At 57.4% G+C, this 20,386-nt stretch overlaps 2 protein-coding genes across 2 annotated transcripts in view; both read left to right on the top strand.

Annotated features, from left to right (window-relative positions):
• Nucleotides 1–1,699: 1,699 nt before the first annotated feature.
• PRKACA (protein kinase cAMP-activated catalytic subunit alpha) lies at nt 1,700–17,869 on the top strand. Its single transcript, XM_032396057.1, has 10 exons — nt 1,700–1,746; nt 9,162–9,223; nt 9,684–9,812; nt 12,124–12,222; nt 13,268–13,350; nt 14,146–14,272; nt 14,375–14,470; nt 14,572–14,694; nt 16,640–16,804; nt 17,216–17,869. Exons 1-10 carry the CDS (start codon nt 1,701–1,703, stop codon nt 17,339–17,341), a joined length of 1,056 nt encoding a protein of 351 aa, XP_032251948.1. The 5' UTR covers nt 1,700; the 3' UTR covers nt 17,342–17,869.
• A 2,131-nt stretch (nt 17,870–20,000) lies between these two features.
• SAMD1 (sterile alpha motif domain containing 1) overlaps nt 20,001–20,386 on the top strand; it is a 3,048-nt gene continuing 2,662 nt past the window's right edge. The window contains exon 1 of the mRNA XM_032395964.1: nt 20,001–20,384. Within this exon, the coding sequence (XP_032251855.1) occupies nt 20,022–20,384 (363 nt within the window). The 5' untranslated portion in view covers nt 20,001–20,021. The remainder of the gene's footprint in view (nt 20,385–20,386) is intronic.

The following is a 20,386-nucleotide window of genomic DNA, read 5'->3' as shown; positions in this document are numbered from 1 at the left end:
TGCCCCTGGGGCACATTTAACAATGTCTGAGATGGTTTTGGTGAAGAGGCAGGTCCTACTGGCATCCAGTGGGTAGAGATGGGATGCTGGCTAAAACTATAGTGAACCCACAGGACCGTCCCTCTCCCCAACAAAGAATGACCCTGCCCCAAATGTCAGTAGTGTGACAGTGAGAAACTGACCTCAGGCTGTGTTTTAAAAGGGCACCCAGGGGTGCCTGACTGGCTCAGTGGGTGGAGCATGCGACTCTTGATCTTGGGGTTGTAAGCTGGAGCAGCACATTGGATGTAGAGACTACTTAAAATCTTTAAAAATAAGTAAAAATAAAAGAGCACCCAGAAAAAAGAGTCATCTTATTGCTCTGGAGGGCAGCTTCCCTTTGTGTTGCCCAGACAAAGGGCATCCCCAGCCTGGCTGTGCCCCAGATTCCTCATCTGTGAAATGGGAGTGATGGTAATAGTACCTCCGTGATAGGAATAGGGCGCAATGTATTTAACAAGTGCCAGCTGGGGCGCCTGGGTGGCTCAGTTGGTTAAGCCACTGCCTTCGGCTCAGGTCATGATCCTGGAGTCCCGGGATCGAGTCCCGCATCGGGCTCCCTGCTCGGCAGGGAGTCTGCTTCTCCCTCTGACCCTCCCCCCTCTCATGCTCTCTCTCTCTATCTCATTCTCTCTCTCAAATAAATAAATAAAATCTTAAAAAAAAAAAAAAAGTGCCAGCTGACACGCACAAGCCCAGAGTGGATGCCCAGCAAAGCGATGGACACAGAGCCCCCTCCCAACTACCCCTTGCTCCCTGGGCCCAGCATCCTCCTGAAGCTCTGGCTGTGGCTGGAGGAGATCTAAAAGGCTCCTCGGCCCGGACCCTGCTATCCTGCGCCAGGCCTTATGAATGACGACTGCCGGAGGCCCGGCGACCTCTGACCCGAGGCGCCCGCCGCGCCCCTCCCCCGCTGGCAGGTGGACGGCGGCTGCGCCAGGAGGGGGGGGGGGGAAGGCCCCGGCGCCAACCTTAGCTGGCCGGCGGCCGCTGCCGCACTAAGCGGAGGCGGGGGACTGCGGCGCATACGGGGCCAGGCGGGCGCCCGCCTGGACCGCCTCCTGGGCCTTGGAGCGCGGCGCGGCCACCCGTCTGCCTCCGCCGCCCCGCCCGGCCGGCCAGAGCAGTAGGCTGCATCTCCGCCCCGCCCTCTCACCCCGGGATTGACACTGAATGTTCTGCGGGGGGTTTGCCGGACAGCGCGCCTCCGCCAATTGGCGGCCTCGCTGGGCGGGCCATGGGCCCTGTCGCAAACCTTGGCCAGTCAGGTGCGCCGGCCCGCCCAGCTGAGGCCTCGCGAGCTCGCGAGTGGCCGGGCGTCCGCGGCACGCGTCACGGAGCCGAGGGCCTATGGCGGCTCGGGAGGGTTGCGGAAGACCAATGGGCGGCGGCGCGGGCCCGTCACTCAGGACGGCCTAGGCCAATGAGCGGCGGGCTGCGGGGGCGTCACGGACAGCAGCAGCGGACTTGGGCTGAGGTTCCCGGGCGGGCGGGCGCGGAGAGACGCGGGAAGCAGGGGCTGGGCGGGGGTCGCGGCGCCGCAGCCAGCGCAGCCAACCCGAGGGGCCGCCGCCGCCGCCCAGCGCGCTCCTGGGCCGCCGGCCGCCGCCAGCACCCGCCGCGCCGCAGCTCCGGGACCGGCCCCGGCCGCCGTCGCCGCGATGGGCAACGCCGCAGCCGCCAAGAAGGGCAGCGAGCAGGAGAGCGGTGAGTGCCCGGGCCATGACCCCGATCCCGGTCCCGCGCTGCCAGCCCCCGCCCTGTCCATCACCGCCTGGCCCCTCCCCCTACGCGTCCCCCCCCATTTCTCTCTGCTCATCCCCCCCAGCGCCCCTTCCCCCTGCCTGTCCAAGGTTGGGGCCCAGGGCCCGGAGAAGACCCCTGTAGGAGCCCCCTTGCCAAAGGCCACCCCCCACTGCAAAGACTGTGCCCCCCCACACCCAGCTGTCACTGCCAACCAAGGCACGTATGACCGCTGGGGCCCCACATGGGGCCTTGTCACCACCCCACCCCCTCCTTTCCTGGCCCCTCTTCCCAGATTTTAATCCCCTCACTTCCTCACTCACCTCTCCCACTGATGGAACCCACTGCCAGACCCCGACCCAGGCTCCTGCCAGTTTGGGAGTGCTGTGGGGTCTGCCTCCACCCCGCAGGGACCTTAGCCACTTAGTGACCACACCCCTCCCCCCTCCAGCCCCCGCCATCTTTCTCCTGCCCTTCCCCTTTTCACCTTATCACAGCCCCCCTCCAAACCCACGCTGCCCCCCTTAAGCATTTCCCAGAGCCTCCTCCAGCATTGTTTTTCCCTTCTGTGTCACTTGGCATGGGGGACAGGATCTTTCTGGGTCCCTCTGCCCCTCTCTCATCCTGTCACTCTGTCACTCTGCCTCTCTGCCTGTGTTCCCTCCTCCAAGCAAACGTCTGTCCCTGGCTGAGGTAGCAGACTGTTTATGAACCTAGAGAACTGCTTCAGTGCTTCCAAAGCCAAGTTTGAGCCCGTCTTGCTGGGATTCATTGCATCTTCTTTCCTGGGTTTGGGGGGGGGGGGTGCAGCAGAGCTCCTTCCCATCTCCTGCTATGCAGTGAGCTCTAGGCTTTTTGGAGTGCCCCTAAACAAATGGTTGTTTTACAACTGAGGCTCCGTCATTCACCCCGTCCCCAGGGCTTCTTCACCCTCTCCTGGCCCAGGATGAAAAGTGGGGTATGAAGTGTCTGGGTTTAGCAGGGCTCATTCAGCTTGAGCTGGGATGGTGAGAAAGGGGACTTGAAGCATGACAGTTGGGGAGAGTAGTGACTGACATCTAATGACTTGCTTTGCCAAGGGACAAATAGATTCTGATCATTCCCAGGGCTCAGCCAGAGAGAGGCCTGTTTCCCCCTCAGCCCCCAAATTATGTTGGTGTTGGCCTTTTCCAGCCAGAGAGATTCTGTATCTGGAAATGCCTTCAGAAATGACCTCAAGCCCCTTCCTCAGTTCCCCCGGGTCTTAAATTGTCATCACTCCAGACCTATAGCTGGAGCTTAGCTAGGATCCCCTTCCAGTTACCCAGAAATAGAGCTGAAAAGGGAGGCCATGTCCAAATACGCCCTTCCCAGTTTCTGATCTCAGACCCCAGCATCTGAGTCCTTTGAATACCCTGTCCCAGAAAGATGCAGGCATGAAACCCAGGGAACTTTATTCCCACACGGATTCAAATGGCAGAACTCAGAATCACCAAGCAGCCATGGGAAGGCCTGACATGTCACCAATGGGCGGGGGACAGGGAGGCAAGTGCCTGTAGCTGAGCACTTGATGACAGAGGAGCAGGTGGGTAGTGACCAAAAAAGGTCTGGGCATGAGCTTGGAGGGGACTAGGCAGAGGGGGAGGGGCTGGGGCCCCCAGCAGGTGAGGCTGGCTGGGAGGTGGAAGGTGGAGGCAAGTAGCTATATATTGCAGTAGCTCAGCTGAAAGTTGGGGAGATGACATCGTCCTGGAAAACTTTCAAGGCATATCAAACACATGCAGAGTGGGGCGGAAAGCCGCACAGGGAAAAGGATCCCCGAGAAAAAGATCAGAGAGGCTCTGGAAGGAACCGCTAATTCTCCCAGAGCACAGGCCAGACACCCAGAAGTGGACTACCACAGTGAAACAGAGCTACCGTTTATTGGGCATCTAGGATGTGCCAGGCTAAATGGTCTCCATAGATCTATCTGCTGGAGTGATTTTCATAACAGGGTTTTCTCCGAATTTTCCAAACACGCTGTCTGAGTTTGACACGGACTATGTCAAAGAGGCAGGATTCACATCCAGATCCACTTACCAGCCAATTTCCTAGACCCCAGAATTTCCTGACCCAGACATTCTTAAGCTGCCTCCTTGATTTTTACTCTATTCACTTATGTTTTCTTAATTTAAAATAATAAAGTTGTGACCCACTTTTGTTCAGATGTAAAATTTGATCTGTCCTGAGCAATAATATAAATGAAATCAGGAGATTGGTGTGCTAGTCATATTCTCTCTGATACACATTAAAATACAATGTAACTGGAAAAGTGAAACATCCCTAAAATCATTTTATGCCCTGCCAGTGAGACCCATGTCATACTTCCGGGAGATGCCCCAAGCTGTACGTCCTTCCAGAGGCTTACAGGGGCTCTTAGAAAAGGAAATAGGATGAGAGAGGAAGCCCCTTTTTGCCTTGAAGCTCTGAGTCCAAAAGGATGAAATTAGACAAAATCTGCCGTCTTGTAACCAGGGTGCCGTGGGGGTGGGGGCGGGGGCAGTAGCCAGGCCAGCCTGCAGGGGGCACCTGAATTTCATCTGCCAGCTTTCAGCCTGACCTGGGTCAGGAAAACGCCCAAGCCATAGTAGACACCAGTCAGGCATCCTGCAGCCCCCTGTGCCCCTGTCTCCATGGCAGGACACAGTGTCAGCTTCCTCCCAGGAGGGCAGGGATCGAGAACAAGCCCTGGTGGGGTGGGGTGGGAGAAATCTTAACCCAAAGATGCCAAAGCCATTGGCAGGGGCCCGGAGAAGATGCTAAGAGAACATATAAAAAAGACCAAGCCCTGGGCTCTGAGCAAGCTGGAGAACCGAGAGAAGGCCTCCCAAGAGGCCTGGGGACGGGCGGCCAAGTGGAGCTCAGGCCTTGGCTGGCACTGGCCGAAGGCACCCCTGGGAGCTGGCCCACGGAAGGGGCGGGGCTGGTGAAAGGGAGCCCCCAGATACCCCTCCAGGTCCCAGGGACAAGCAGATCCAGGCTCTGTGAGAAGTGCCCCCAAGAGGTCCCTGGATAGGAAGAATGGAGGCCCTCTAACATCCTACAGAAGCCTGAGAGCAGCAAGCACCTTCTGTGCATTGGCAGTTGTATGGGTGCCCAAGAGGGTCCTGCCAAGGCAGCTTTTCCCTTAGCCCAGTCAGGCCTACAGAAGCTTGAGGGTCCTATCTGTCCCTTCCCTGTACCTGTTGGTCCCTAAGTTGGCTTCTCTTCCTGCCACCACCCCACAACTCCCTGCCTCCCCCTATAGATGGAGTCTTGGGGATGGGCAGCCAAGCTGGTACAGCAGGTCTCATGAGCCTTCCCAGCCACCGTAGTCTTGGTGCCCTGAGAGGAAGACTGAGTGATGGCTTCCAACCCCAACGATGGTGAGGATGAGCCCTGTTGCTATAGCAACTTCCCAGGCACTCTCTGCCCCTCAAGCCAGGGAAGGGCTGCAGTGGAGTTTCGGGAACAGGTGGAGAGGAAGAGTCTGTAGACCCCTGGCTAGCCCTGGAAACCTCTCCCTGACTAACAACCCTGAGCTTGGGGGCCTGGGGAAAAGCAGAGGTATGGGTGGCCCCATTCAGACAAGGGGGGGCGTTCCACCCAGAGCGGGGGTCCAGCTCAGTTTTAGTATATGTGCTGCCAAAGCGAGCACAGGGGGTCCAGCTCAGACCAAGGCGGTGGGGTGGTCCAGCCCAGTGTTGTGTTAAGCTCAGAATGGGGGTTGGTTCAGCTCAGTGGTGGAGTCCAGATCATAATGGTTGATGGTTCAGTACAGAATGGGTGTCCATCCGGCTGGGGAGCGATCCAGTCCAGAGTAGGGGTCCCATCCATCCGTGTCCCAGACAAACAGGTTTCAGAGGGCTGAGTGTGCTGAGATTGTTGTCTGGGGTGTCCACGACTGGGCTCCTGCCTCCTGCTGTGGCCCTGGCTTTTTGAGGGGTGTCTGGGGTTCTCTCTGTTAGCCCAAATCGAATCCAGACCAGAGTGGAGGCTGGCAACCACCCCTCCATCCCTCGGGGGAGACATGGCAGGGGGGCGGGTTTCATAAGCCAGGAGCTGGCTGGGTTTCCCTTCTCTGCCACTTCCTGTTGTCAGCAGGGGCCACGGGTGCTGGGCACTTTCAGAGAAGCTGCCACTGACCCTCCACTTTATTTGGGATGTGGAAAGAAGGAGGAAGATGGTCAAGGCTGCCTCCCCCTCCCCCACCCCTAGGTTTAGCCTTTCGTTTCCGGTTGGACTTTCATGGCTGAAAGCAGAGCCAAGCACAGGGCAAGGTTTGACAGAGGCCAAGGACATCCTGCGATGTTAGTCCCCTCTCTGCCCCCACATAGGAGCAAGACAAATCCAGATATACCCATTTTTCTCTTGGGGTAACAGGATTTGGGGGCTCCAGGTTCAAAGAGGACTTAGGGGAGGAGATAGGGTGGCTCTTGCGCCCGCCCCCACCACTTCTTTCTCTCCATCCGCTCTTTCAGCTAATTAACGGGGCTCTGGGGCCTCTTTGGCCCCAGGGAGCCCCTAGCTGCTGCCTGGGTCTGAACCTTAACTCCTTCCCCTCTGCCCAGTGGGCACTGCCCTGGGCACATTCGGTGCCATCCTCTGGGTAGTTCAGCACCCACTGAGGACGGCAGGACCTGGCATCTTGGGAGCAGTGAAGTCCCTGGAACAGGAAGTTAGCTTTAGCACTCCACCCCTGGGGCAGCCAGGCCAGCCAGAAGGGACACCCTCAGGAGAATCTTCCCACTGCCTTCTGCTAAGGAGGGCCTTTGCAAACCTTGGCCAGCTGGGAGCAGGTACCTTTAAATGCTTCCCTGGCAACCGGCTCCTCCTCCCTGGTCCCCTGAGGCCCTTCAGAGGAAGCCAGCTCAGAGGCCTTGCGTGTTCCTGGTTTCCCTGCAAAGGGAGGATTCCAGGGAGGGCTCAGGGCAGCCTGGGATGGATGTGGGGTCAGGCAGTGGCCAGGGCAGTGACTCGGAGACCACCTTCCAGCTGTGGCTGCAGCTGCTTCTCTGGGCCCACCTGACTCTCCGTTTCCTGGGCTACCTGCACCACACCTTCTGGGCGCGTAAGCCACAGCCAGCACCCTGAGCCTCCCTGGCCGGGGTAGATGGGTCCCACATCACCCTATCCCTCTCCACCCCCCCACTGCACCCTCTGCTGGAAGACATAGGAAGCAGAGGTGAGTATGGGGGCTCCTGGCTGGGGCTTCCCCCATCATTATCCCTCTTTATCTGCCCACTCCTTCTGGCACTGTCCCCCCCTCCCCACTGTGCCCAAATCTGGCAAGCCGATGGCACCAGAGGGGACACAGTTTGAGCCCTTTAGTACTTTGAGAGTCTAGAGAAGAGCTGTACTAGGACCAAGGCACCCATGGAGCCTCTCAGTGGGGTACCAGCAGACAGCCAAAGGCAGGCCCACTAAGTCAGGGAAAAGCAGAATATGGTAGTTCTCAGGGAGGGCTGAGAGCAAACAGGGAAGCAGGACCAGGCATTCTCCTGGATTCTTCCCACACCCCTTCCGTTGCCTTGTTAGGTGGGCAAAGGTGAAGTCCCAAGAGGGTACCCTCCCCCTCGCCACCTTCATCCAGAATTCAGTGTGTATGTTTGGAGGTTTCCAAGGAAGGTGTTGTGCATCAGAAAAGATTCTGCTAGGGAAAGCACTGGATTTGGCGCAGCCCCCAGGCTCAGAGAGGTCTCAAGCAGTTGATGGCCCAGCCAGGTACCAGCCTAGGACTCGTGGCCATTCCTTGACTGCCCCCTCTCTGCCCAGTCACTCATTTTAGGGCTTTCCTGGCCAACAGTCTCTCCTCCGTCTGCCGTTCCTGCAACCCCATGGAAGGTTCTTCCCTCCAAACGCTGAGGGGAGTCTTGGGAACGGTGGGAGTGGTGGCCACCCATGAGGCTGTGTGGGATTCCTGGCGCTGTGTCTGGGTAGTCCGGGCAGATGACAGACAATGCCAAAGTACAAGCGCGTAGGACCCCTCAGGGTGGCAGGTGTCAAGGGGTAGAAGACAGCTCCGTCTGTGGGCCACCCTGTGCACTGCCACCAGGCGGGAGCGAAGCAGTTAATCTTGTGGGCATTGAGGTCCGGCAGGCCACCTCAGGCCTGGTCAGTCTTCCCATCTGTACGAGGAGAGGAACAGCAGGTCTGACCCATTAGGGTAGGAATTAAGCACAGAAAGCATTCAGCACAGGACTGGCACACAGGAAGGGTCCCTGAACAGCGTGCCTGGCCCCGGGGGGTGGTTACAAGGGCTGGTCTGTAATGCCAGAATCCACCAAGCTGTACGTTTAGAGCTGGAAAGGTCAATGTACCCCCCACGCCCTATATTTCATACCTCAGTTTTTAGAAATACCTAAAAGCAAAATCAGTAATTGCCATTTATATTGCATTAAGCCCATACCAGCCACTGTCCAACCCCTTTTGCCAAGATTAATTCATTCAGTCCTCACAACCATCCTACCAGGTCGTTACTAGTATTATCCCCATTTTACAGATGAGGAAAACTGAGGTCAGGTCAGTTGCCTAAGGTTGCACAGCTCATCAGAGACCAGGCTGGGATTTGAACTTGATCTTGTCCCAGAGTTCTGGCCCTTAACTGCTTTGCTGGGCTCCTTCTTGGCCTTGGCAAGAATGCCTGTTTTCAAGCCTCAGTTTCCTAGGGCGTTAAATGGGAAGAATGGATAAAAGGAAAGTTAGTAGGCGAACCAAGTGAGCAGGCCCAGGGTCCACCAGGAGGTCTTCACCATTAGCCGGATGGTGATGTTCGCCTTGGGGTGCTGAAGGGCCCGTGGGGTGTGGGCATAGGGTAAGGCTCCCCTTGAACCAGCTCTGGAGGAAGGACCCCTGGACTGGCAAAGGCGGGAATGGGGCCAGCTGGGGGCCAAGGCAACAGCTGAGCCCCCCAAGGGCGCCTGCTACCCGAGCCCCAGAGGCCTCCACCCCGGGCCCAGCCTCCCCAGAGAAGGGGTTGGAGGAGCAGCCAAATCCCCAGGCTATAAATATCTTGGCTGGCGTCGGCCCTGGCCATGGAATGTCGGTCAGAACTGGGGCGAGTGGGGGTGGGCTGGCCTGGGTGTCACTCTCTATACCCCTAAGAGTAACCCCCGAGTCACCTTGCACCCCATTTGGGACAGAGTTGAGGCTATATCCCACTTCTCTGAGTAAAGGGGGCCCAGGCCCCCAGCCCAGATCAGGGCCCCCCAAAGCTGCCCTCCAGCTCAGCCAGGGCACCTGAAGCTACTGGGAAAAGGTCAGTCTCTAGGTTGAGACAGCTGCACCCCACTTTGCACAAATGGGCATCTCCCCAGGAATAGCCGAGGCCCACCCCGGTAAGATGGGGTCTCTAACTAACGCTCTCTCTCTTTTCCTTTCAGTGAAAGAGTTCTTAGCCAAAGCCAAAGAAGATTTTCTTAAAAAATGGGAAAATCCTGCTCAGGTAAGCCCCCTGGATGCAGAGCCCTGACATGGGTGAGCTGATGGCCCCCCACCCTCCAGCTATGTCCCTGTAACATGGTGAGGATTTTTAGGGCCCTGTGGAGGGCTTCAGACCTGACCCCATTTGCTCCCTAGATGCTAGTGGGGGCTCCTGGGCAGAGGCACGCAATCACCCACTGGCACGCACCCCCACCCCACCACCCCCTTCCACCTGGTGGCCCCTGCCCCCGACGCAGCTGCCAGCAGTCCCTGGGCCCCGGGCCAGGGCCGGATCTGGCCCCTGCCACCCGCCTTAAGGAATGTGTCCTTCGCCATCTTGTTTTTCCGCCCCCTGTCCTTACCCCCATCATTCCACCCCCTCCCCAGGGCCCCCTCTGCTGGTGGCAGAGGGCATGCCCTGGACCTTGGCCTTGCCCCCACTTGGAGGGGGTCCCTGACCCTCCCAACCCCTCTGCCCACAGAATACAGCCCATTTGGATCAGTTTGAACGGATCAAGACCCTCGGCACGGGCTCCTTTGGGCGAGTGATGCTGGTGAAGCACAAGGAGACCGGGAACCACTTTGCCATGAAGATCCTCGACAAACAAAAGGTAAGCGCAGCCCGGCCAGGAGGTCACCGTCCCCCCCGCACCAGGCCTTGGTTCAGACTGTTCCCACTGCCTGAGTGGTCTTCCCGTCTGTCATTCACCAACTGTTTCCTGAGCCTTCATAATGTGCCAGACCCGAGGTTCAGAAGCGCCCATGCTGCCTTCATGAAGCTTCTCCTCCAGACCAGCCACTGATGGGAGTCCAGGCAGTGGGCACGGGTTCAGACACGTACCCTGTATCAAGGAAGCCAGAGTCTCCCTGGGGAAAGTATTGTATTTATACAGACCTTCTTTCTTTTTTTTTTTTTTTAATTTTTTTTTTATTTATTTGTTAGATAGCAAGAGAGCACAAGTCGGGGTAGGGGGGTGGGAGAGGGAGAGGGAGAAGCAGACTCCCCGCTGAGCAGGGAGCCTGATGCGGGGCTCAGTGCAGGGCTCCATCCCAGGACCCTGGAATCATGACCGGAGCCAAAGGCAGATGCTTAACCAACTGAGCCATCCAGGCGCCCCTCACAGACCAACCGACCTGCCTTTCTTTTTTTCTTTCTTCCTTTCTTTCTTTCTTTCTTCCTTTCTTTTTCTTTCTTTCTTTCTTTCTTTTTCTTTTTTCTCTTTCTTTTTCTTTTCTTTCTTTTTTTCCTTCCTTTCTTCCTTTCTTTGTTTTCTTCCTTTCTTTCTTTCTCTTTCTTTCGTTCTTTCTTTCTATTTTATTTATTTGACACAGAGAGAGGGGGCACAAGTGGGGAGGAGGGTTAGAGGGAGAGGGAGAAACAGACTCCCCACTGAGCAGGGAGCCCGACGCAGGGCTCGATCCCAGGACCCTGGCATCATGACACGAGCCAAAGGCAGACGCTCAACCAGCTGAGCCACCCAGGTGCCCCACAGACCTTATTTCTGTAAATACTTTTGCGATCCTACTTTATGCCAGGCACTGCTGTAGGGTAGCATGTTCAACAGAAAGGTAATACAAGCCATATAAGGTTTTAAATTTTGTAGAACCCCCCCCTTTAAAAAGTAAAAAGAGGGGCACCTGGGTGGCTCAGTCGGTTAGACGTCTGCCTTCGGCTCAGGTCATGATCTCAGGGTCCTGGGATCGAGCCCCGCATTGGGCTCCCTGCTCGGCAGGGAGTCTGCCGCTTCCTCTCCCTCTGCTACTCTCTCTCTCTCTGTCAAGTAAATAAATAAAATCTTTAAAAAAAAATTAAAGTTAAAATAAAAAAAAAATAAGTAAAAAGAAACAGGTAAAATTAATTTCAGCAATGTGCTCTAATTAAGCCGGTATATCTACAATATTATAACTTCAACATATGTAACCAGTGTAAAAATACCATTAATGAGACCTCTCATTTTTTTTTTCTGTATGAAGTCTTCAGAATCCAGTGTGTATTTTACACTTACATCTCTGTTCAGATGTTCAGTTTTCGCTAGAAAAACAAGAAAAAGCAGATTCACATAGCCCGCGTTGTTCCATTCAGGCTTAAAAGTCACCCAGTAACTGCCTTGAGTGTTCGTTTTTAAATTTTCATTTTAGAAACTTAAAATTTTAAACTTGGTTACCCAGGCAACTAGCCACATCTCGAGTGCTCAGCAGCTGTACATGGCTAGTGTGGACTTACCGGACAGCGCAGGTGTAGACCCAGAGCATACAGCTGTGAGCAAAGTGGGAAAAGCCCTAGCACAGCAGATCAGAGCTGACCGAGGGGCCAGCCTGCCTGCGTGTGACATGCGGTCCTGACACTGACTAGCTGTGGGTGACCTTGGGCAAGTCACTTCCCTTCTCTGCATCTGGGTCTTCCAAAATGCCATGCTCACAGTGCATACCCCTCAGGGCTCTTGTCACTATGTGTGAGGCACCTGCTGGGGACAGCTGAGGAAGAATCAGTGTGGGGTTTGAGTGGCTGTGGGGAGGGTGCTCTGGATGCAGGGAAAGTATTTCTAAATATCTCTTAGGCACCACTCTAGCTTGTCTTTTCGGTTTCAGCTTAGCTGCCCCTTCCTCCAGGAAGCCTTCTCTGACTCCCCTGTCCCCCTGACTTTACCAGGCCCCTTACCTGGGCATCCGCAGGCCCCGAGCTTCCCCCCACCATGGCTCTGACCCTTCTGGGCCATGAGGCTTGGTGACTCGTGTTCTTGCCCTGAACTGCATGCCATGCGGGGACAGGCAGCTTCTGCCTTCTCAGTATGTCCTCAGCATCCAGCCCGAGGTTCTACAGGCTGTGGTCACTCAAAGGGACCAGCCCAGCCCAGGGGGTTACTTCTGGGCATCGGGAGGACCCTCTCAGACCCACTCTTACCTCCCTTCCCACCCCTACAGGTGGTGAAGCTGAAACAGATCGAGCATACCCTGAACGAAAAGCGCATCCTGCAAGCGGTCAACTTTCCGTTCCTTGTCAAACTCGAGTTCTCCTTCAAGGTGGGGTCCCAGCGCCCGGGGGCCGGGGCCACTGCTAGGTGGTACAGCCTCGGGGCTCCCAGAGCTAGGGTGGGGGCCGAGGACGAGCCGTGGCTGCCCGAGGAGGCAGGCCCACTAACGGGAAAGGAGGAGAGTCCCAGAGGAGGGATGCTGGGGGCAGGAGTCAGCCTGAGACTGTGGTAGACCCATGTTCAAATCCTGGGCCCACCAGTTTCTAGCTTGAGAACCTGGGGCAGATCACCCAACCTGGCTGACATCCCTCCAAACCACCTCTCCATTTGACAGCAAAGCACCTGACGCACGCATGACTCTAGGCCCAAACTGCGCCACACAGCCTGGATTCAAAGCGCAGCTCTGTGCTCCTCCAGGCTGTGTGACGCTGGTGCGGGACTTGACTGCCGTGAGTCTCAGTTTCCTTGTCTATAAAGTGGGGATCCCAACACTCCCCACCTAATGGGGTGGCCATGACCATTCTGGGCACAATGTGAGCACCCTCCGTGAGCTATTTTGGGTGTTATCCTAAGCTGTGACCGCAAGATCTGGGGAAAGCCATTCGAGGCCTGAGACCCAGACAGTCACAAGGGCCCCGTGCCTGGTTTAAAGCTCAGCTGCTGTCATCCTAAAAGTTGTAATAATTTTTTTTAACAAGGGGCTTCACATTTTTATTCTGGGGCCCCACAAATTCTGTAGCCCATCCTGGGCCCGTTTTGCAGGTGACAAAACTGTGACCTCAAGCTTCAGTGAAGACAGTCGCAGACGTGAGATGCCCCAGAGTCCTCTCCCCAGCCCAGGCACACTGGCTGGGCCCCTCCCACCCCACCTGCCGGCCCTCACTTTCACCCCCTGCGAGCAGGATCCCAGCTGCCCCTTCTTCTTCATGGGCGGAAGGAAATGAGCCAGGAGGCTCAGGGAGTACAGCGCCTGGCGCTGCGAACAGGCTTCGTATGGGAGCCAAGATTGTTGTTGTCGCTTTATTCTGGAACACCCGCCATGTAAAGGCACCAGGCCTTCAGATGGGCCCCTGATCAGCCGCTGTTTCCCATAGGACAACTCGAATTTATACATGGTCATGGAGTATGTGCCTGGTGGGGAGATGTTCTCGCACCTGCGGCGGATCGGAAGGTTCAGGTGAGCTGGCCAGCCCCTGCCACAGTGGGCCTGGGTGTGCCCACAGGTGTCGTCGCATGACCAAGCCATCTGGGAGGTGACGTGGGCTCTCCAAGTCTGTCTGGATTCTTGTTGCCCCTGAGCCGAGGAATCTGTGATTTCTCAGCCCCCACAAAACAGAAGAAGCACGGTGACTTTGGTCTCACTGTTTAAGTTGGCAGTTTTAAAATTCATGCTATCATTTACCTTAGTTATGTAGATATGTGCTTTATATACGACAGAACGCACAGGAGCTTAACGTTTTGACATTTGCATACACTTGGGAAACCACCACCCAAAATACCATAGAGAACATTTCCATCACCCCAGAAAATCCCTCGAACCCCATTCTTGGCAAATTGCCGCCCTGAAGAAAGCAGTTGTCCTTTCTGGTTTCAAACACCATAAATGTGTTTGGTCTGGGTTTGGGCTGGATATAAATGGAATCACACCGTTTATATTCTTCTGTTCCTTTCTTCTCTTGCTTCACATAATCATCTTGACATCTAGCCACGTTGTTGAGTGTATTCATCGTTTTTCCTGGCGGTGGTGTTGGGTACGATTCCACTGTATGAAGCTACCACAGTCTGATTGTGTTCCTCTGTTGATGGACATGCGGGCTCCTTCCCATGTGGGACCATATATGAAGAAGTCTGCTCTGCTTATGTGTTTGGGGCGGCTCTGAAGGCCCAGCTGCTAGACCATTTGGGGGTGGGCAGGTCATACTGGACATAACCACCCACACTCACCTGTCCCCTCCCCAATTGTCCCCACTAGTGAACCGCATGCCCGCTTCTACGCGGCCCAGATCGTCCTGACCTTCGAGTATCTGCACTCACTTGACCTCATCTACCGGGACCTGAAGCCGGAGAACCTCCTCATTGACCAGCAGGGCTACATTCAGGTGCCCACCAGGACGGGCATGGGGCAGGCCCAGGCGGCCATGGGCTGGATCCTCCCCCTCCCTGTCTCCTTCCTGGCCAACAGCCCGTTCTTGTGCCTGCAGGTGACAGACTTCGGTTTTGCCAAGCGTGTAAAAGGCCGCACCTGGACCTTATGCGGGACCCCTGAGTACCTGGCCCCGGAGATCATCCTGAGCAAAGTAGGCACCTCCCCGCCCATCCCACTGCCCTGAGGCCTACTCCACCTGCACCCCTCTTCGCGCTCCTCTCTTCACACCATACCCCCCGCCTCTCACTCTAGGGCTACAACAAGGCTGTGGACTGGTGGGCCCTGGGGGTTCTCATCTACGAGATGGCCGCTGGCTACCCGCCCTTCTTCGCTGACCAGCCCATCCAGATATATGAGAAGATTGTCTCTGGGAAGGTGAGGCCTGGATACAGGGGCTAAGCCCCCACACAGACCCTTCCCCACCAGTTCTGCTCACCATGGAGCCCTGCATATAGTGTCAGAACAATCTAGAAGTTCATTAAGTTAGGCCAAGCAGTGAAGCTGGGCGCACCAGCCACATGAACAGGCCAGCACCTCACACAGCCTCCCCGTCTAATCCTGGACCCACACTGCTGATATTTCCAGGGCTTCCAGAACCCCAGGCCTCACCCGAACACCTTCCCTGCCCGACAGGAGACTCTGCTTGCCTCTGGTCATCCCACTGAGCATGAGTTTCCACAAGTTTCACAGCAGGAAGCAACCGTGTGCAGTTCCCGGGTGCCGCTCCAGACCCTGCAGGGTCACTTAGGGGATGCAGCCCGTGCCTCCTCTCCCAAATGCAGACTTGCTAGCTCTTGGGGTACAGGTTGGGGTGGCAGAGCTGTCACAGAGTGCAGACGTGCTCACTGCCGCACGATGCACCCTGCTCGGCTGTACCCCAGCACTTGGAAGGAGGGATGAGGCTCAGGCTTGGAGAGCATCATCACAGGCCCCAAGGGCTCAGGACAGAGGGGAACCTTGCCTCTGCCCTCAGCTCACTACCTGGCTGGGAGGACCCAGCCATCCTTCCACCTGGCCTGGGAATTAGTGGAAGCAGCTCCCAGTTCAGCCTGGGGGTGCCGACATGGCTCCACGTCCCAGCTCAGCCACCCATTGGCTTTGAAACCTCGGGCAAGTGCCTTTGCCCTTCTGAGCCTCACCTTACCCATATGAGAACTGGGGAACCAGACACTTGCCCCTCTGAGAAAGAAATCCGCTGCAACGTGGGGTTACTAAAAAGAGAAAGACAAGGTGTCTGCCACTAGGCTGAAAAGAAATTGCAGGGAAAATGGCCCAAAGTGGTGGGGGGGGGGGCGGGGAGAAAAGGAAAAAACCATAGACGGTTCTGAGGAGGAGAGGAGAAGATGAGCATAACTCCCTTCTTTGTAGCATTTTACAGTTCCCACGCGCCCTCAGCGGTATTCTCTTCCCTCATGCAACGCTGGGATATCTGCCCCCTGCCTGAGAGGCAGGCACAGGCCCAGAGAGGGTAAGGGCCATGGCCAAGGTCATAACAGCGTGTAGGATGTAGAGCAGTGCTGGAACTTAGTTCTTGGTGGCTATAAATCCAGTGACTACTTGCAAACAAGGCTTTGGGGAAGTTTCTGGAAGAGTTGAAGTGAGCCTTAAAGAGTGGAGGAGTCTTAGCTATGGAGAGAGGGGGGGAAACAAAAACAGTCATTTCTCTCCTAACCGTGGATGTTTCAGAAGTCCCCAGACCCCGGCAGAGCTGCCTTAGGAAGCAGTAGCTAAGAATGCAAGTTCTGGAGTCCAACAGACCCAAGTTGAAAGCCCCTAGTCCCGCTCCTCTGTGTGACTTTAGGCAGGCTGTTAACCCTTCTGAGCCTGTTTCCTCGTCTCTAAAACGGGAACCATCGTAGGGTTTACCTTAGAGCAGCAGTTCCCAGGGTGGCCCCCTGTCCAGCAGCACCAGCATGGCCGAGGAACAGGCTAGACATACAGGTTCTCAGACCTCCTGAATCAGAAACTCCAGTGGGCCCAACAAGCTTTTTTTTTTTTTTAATATTTTATTTGACACAGCACGTGCAGGGGGAGTGGCAGGCAGAGGGAGAGGGAGAAGCAGGCTCCCCACTGTGAGCAGGGAGCCCGACGTGGGGCTCGATCCCAGGACCCCGGGATCATGACCTGAGCTGAAGGCAGATGCTTTAGCTGGCTGAGCCACCCAGGCACCCCCCAACAAGCTTTTTTATTCGGATCCTAAAGCACACTTAAGTTGGGGATTCTCCACTTGGGAGGACTATTAGGTAGCAAAGGCAGCATTCTGGGATTCCCCAGACTCCAGACAAGTCCCCCACCTTGACTGTGTTAACCCCCTCTCCAGGTGCGGTTCCCATCCCACTTCAGCTCTGACCTGAAGGATCTGCTGCGGAACCTGCTGCAGGTGGACCTCACCAAACGCTTCGGGAACCTCAAGAATGGGGTCAACGATATCAAGAACCACAAGTGGTTTGCCACAACTGACTGGATCGCCATCTACCAGAGGAAGGTGGGCCGCCTCCTTCCCCATGCCACCCCCCCCAAGCAGGTGCACTGAGGGTTTTGAGCAGAGGCCACGAGCCAGGGAGGGCTACCAATGGAGAGATGGAAAGGGCAGTGGCATCTGAAAATAGGCCACAGGCTCTGAGTCAGTCTAGCTGAGGGGCCTTAGAGCAGTGGGGTCTAGATGGGGGTTGGTGGGGTCATTTGGCCACTCTGTGACCTTGGGCACAAGACACCCCTCTGGTGAGCTGGCTATAATGAGATTCTTAAGGTTGTTAAGGTGAGTCCACATCCTTATGTTAAGTTCAGGCCTGGGTCAGAGGAAGTTATCTCATGAATGTTAGGCCATTCACATTTATTGTTTTAAGGATGATTATGTTGACTATGGAGGTCTGAGTGGTTCTTGACCCCTCTCCAGGTGGAAGCTCCCTTCATACCAAAGTTTAAAGGCCCTGGGGACACGAGTAATTTTGACGACTATGAGGAGGAAGAGATCCGAGTCTCCATCAATGAGAAGTGTGGCAAGGAGTTTACTGAGTTTTAGGGGTGTGCCTGTGCCCCCACGGGTTTTCTTTCTTTCTTTCTCTTTTTTTTTTTTTTTTTTGGGGGGGGGGGGGGGGGGGGTTGGATTGAACAGCCAGAGGGCCCCAGAGTTCCTTGCATCTAATTTCACCCCCACCCCACCCTCCAGGGTAGGGGGAGCAGGAAGCCAGATATTCAGAGGAATGGAAACACCAGCTGCTCCCCCTCAACCCCTCCCCCTCCTGCCTCCCCCTACCGCTTTTGCCTTCCTCCTCCCCAGAAGACCCCCACCCAGCCCACTTCTGCCTGTTTTAAACGAGTTTCTATGTTCCAGTCAGACCATGTCTTACTGGTGTATTCAGGGACAGGGTGTGGAAAGAGGGGCCCAAACTTAACTCCCTCCCCACCCCCCCCTAAACCACAGGCATCACCCACTAAGGGCAAATGAAGGAAAGGCCAGCCTTCTCTTCAGAGCAATGGTGCCTGGAAAGGAGAAATTTTAGTGACCTGTTCAGTGGGCTGCTTGCTAGAATTTAAAAAAAAAAAAAAAGGTATAATCTTATTTAAGTTCCACCAGTGCCTCCCCCTCCTCCTTCCCCTACCCCTGCCAAGCTGCCCCCTTCCCAAATCCATTTTAACAAGGCTGGGAAGCAGACTGAATTTGTAAAGGAAGGAGCTGGGGTTCAAACCTCCGCCCCAAGCTGCTAATCTCCTCTGCTCCTCTGCCCACCTCCCCCCAACCCTGGGGGGTCCCCTGGCAAGCCTGGAAGGGTCTCAGCCCCTTTAGGAAGCCCCTGTCCCCCCTCTGCCCCAACAGACCTTTCTTCACCCTTGGGCTTCGGCCAAGACAAAGAAAGCAGCTGCCCCTCTCCCTGCCAAAAAGGAGTTGTCCCCCGAAAAGATAGAAGGGGAGCCCCAAGCCCAGGGTCTTTCCTCCCACCAGCACTCCCCCCAAACTCTAATTTTATTCTCAGCTAGATTTTAATGCCCAGCCTCCTCTCTGCTCATTGGGAAGGCAACCCCCGCAAAAGAAGGCAAAGCCCTCCTCCCGCCTCTTGGCCCGGGGTTCAAGGCCAGGGTTGCTGGGGAGCGGCTGCCTGTTTTATTCACCCAGCAGCCTCCGCCCCCTCCCCCCCATCCTGGGCGCTCCTCCTCTGCTTAGCTGTCAGCTGTCCATCACCCTTTCTCCCCCCCCCATTTGTGCTTTTTTCTCTCAACACAAAAGTGGGGAGCCACCCCATTCATCCCCATATTTGTCCCTCTCGTAACTTCTCCCCATCCAGGAGGAGCTCTCAGGCCTGGGGTGGGGCCCCGGGTGGGCACGGGGGCGATTCAACCTGTGTGCTGCGAAGGACGCGACTTCCTCTTGAACAGTGTGCTGTTGTAAACATATTTGAAAACTATTACCAATAAAGTTTTGTTTAAAAAAAAGTGTCGCTGGTGTTCCCGACTTCGGTCACCCGCCCACATACCCCCAGGGGTTTGGAAAGAGAATTTCGGACCCCAACGTCCAGGCTGATCAGGATCTGGCCTGGAGTCCTTGTAAAACCGGGTTTGGCCGGAATTCCGCCACTACCCCGCCCCGCAGGAGAAGGGGGCGCCAAACTGCCCTTTGACCCTGGATTCGGGGTCCCCGAATCTGCGGCGCGTCCCCTCGGCGTCCAGCCCTCGGCCGAGAGGGCGCTCTAGGGAGACGCTGGGGCCGGCGCGCCGGGAGGCCGAGCGGCGGCGGGGGCGGCCGTGGCAGGGGGGGGAAAGGGGGGGGAAACCGTGCGCGCCCCCCTCCCCGCATCCTCGGCGCGGAGCGCGGGGCCAAGCGCGCCGTTGGGGCGCGGGGGCGGCGACAGTCCGAGGGTCCCCGCGGCGCCCGGCAAGCAGAGCGGCCCGGCCCGCGGGCGGCGAGTTCCCGGTAAGTGCGGTCCCGAGAGCGGAGCGCGCCGGGGAGGCGTGGAGAGGGGGGCTGGGCGCCGGGGACGTCTGGGTCCCGCGCCCAATGGCTGGAGGGCGGCCGAGCGCCGCCCGCCCGCCCCGCCCGCCCCCTCTCCCCTCCCCCCGGCGCTCCCCTCCCCCTCCCCCGCCCGCCGCTTTCCCCCGCCCCCGCCCCGGCGCCAACTCCACGGCGCCTCCTTAAAAAGCGCGCGGGAGTTGTAAGGGGGGGCCGGAGCGAGCCAGAGTGAGCGAGAGCGCAGGGTAAAGGGGGCGGGCGGGGGGCCCGGGCTCCACCTTAAAAGCGGGCGCGTGGGGGTGGGAGGGAGGAAGGCGGGCGGCGGGGAGGAGGGAGGGAGGGAAGGAAGGGGGGCCGGAGTGTCCCGGGCGCAGGGCGCGCGTGCGGCGGCGGCGGCGGCGGGGAGGGGCCGGCCGCGCCGCGCTCCCCTCCTCCCTCCTCGCATCCCCGGCCCCGCGCGCGCCCAGCAGAAGCGGGTCTGTGTGTGCGTGCGTGCGAGTGAGTGAGTGTGTGCATATTTTTTTCTCTCTTTTCTTTCTCTCTCACTGTTTTTTCTCTCTCGCGCTCCCTCTCTCTCGCTTTTTTTTTTTTTTTTTGCAAAGAAACAGCAGCGCCGCCGCCGCTCCGCCGAGGCGCTGCGCCCCCCGGGGGGGGAGGCGGAGGAGGCGGGCAGCGGCGGAGGGAGGGGAGCCGGGGAGGGGGGCGCCGCGCTGGGAGGGAGGCAGCGCGCACGGTGCAGCCGGGCCGGGCGGGAGGCATGGCGGGGCCCCCGGCCCTACCCCCGCCGGAGACGGCGGCGGCCGCCACCACGGCGGCCGCTGCCTCGTCGTCCGCCGCTTCCCCGCACTACCAAGAGTGGATCCTGGACACCATCGACTCGCTGCGCTCGCGCAAGGCGCGGCCGGACCTGGAGCGCATCTGCCGGATGGTGCGGCGGCGGCACGGCCCGGAGCCGGAGCGCACGCGCGCCGAGCTCGAGAAACTGATCCAGCAGCGCGCCGTGCTCCGGGTCAGCTACAAGGGGAGCATCTCGTACCGCAACGCGGCGCGCGTCCAGCCGCCCCGGCGCGGAGCCACCCCGCCGGCCCCGCCGCGCGCCCCCCGCGGGGGCCCCGCCGCCGC

This window comes from Phoca vitulina, unplaced genomic scaffold, assembly GCF_004348235.1.
Source record: "Phoca vitulina isolate PV1807 unplaced genomic scaffold, GSC_HSeal_1.0 scaffold89, whole genome shotgun sequence".
Classification (NCBI taxonomy): Eukaryota; Metazoa; Chordata; class Mammalia; order Carnivora; family Phocidae; genus Phoca; species Phoca vitulina.
Note: the sequence above shows the minus strand (reverse complement) of the source record. Positions and strands in the feature narration are given on the sequence as shown.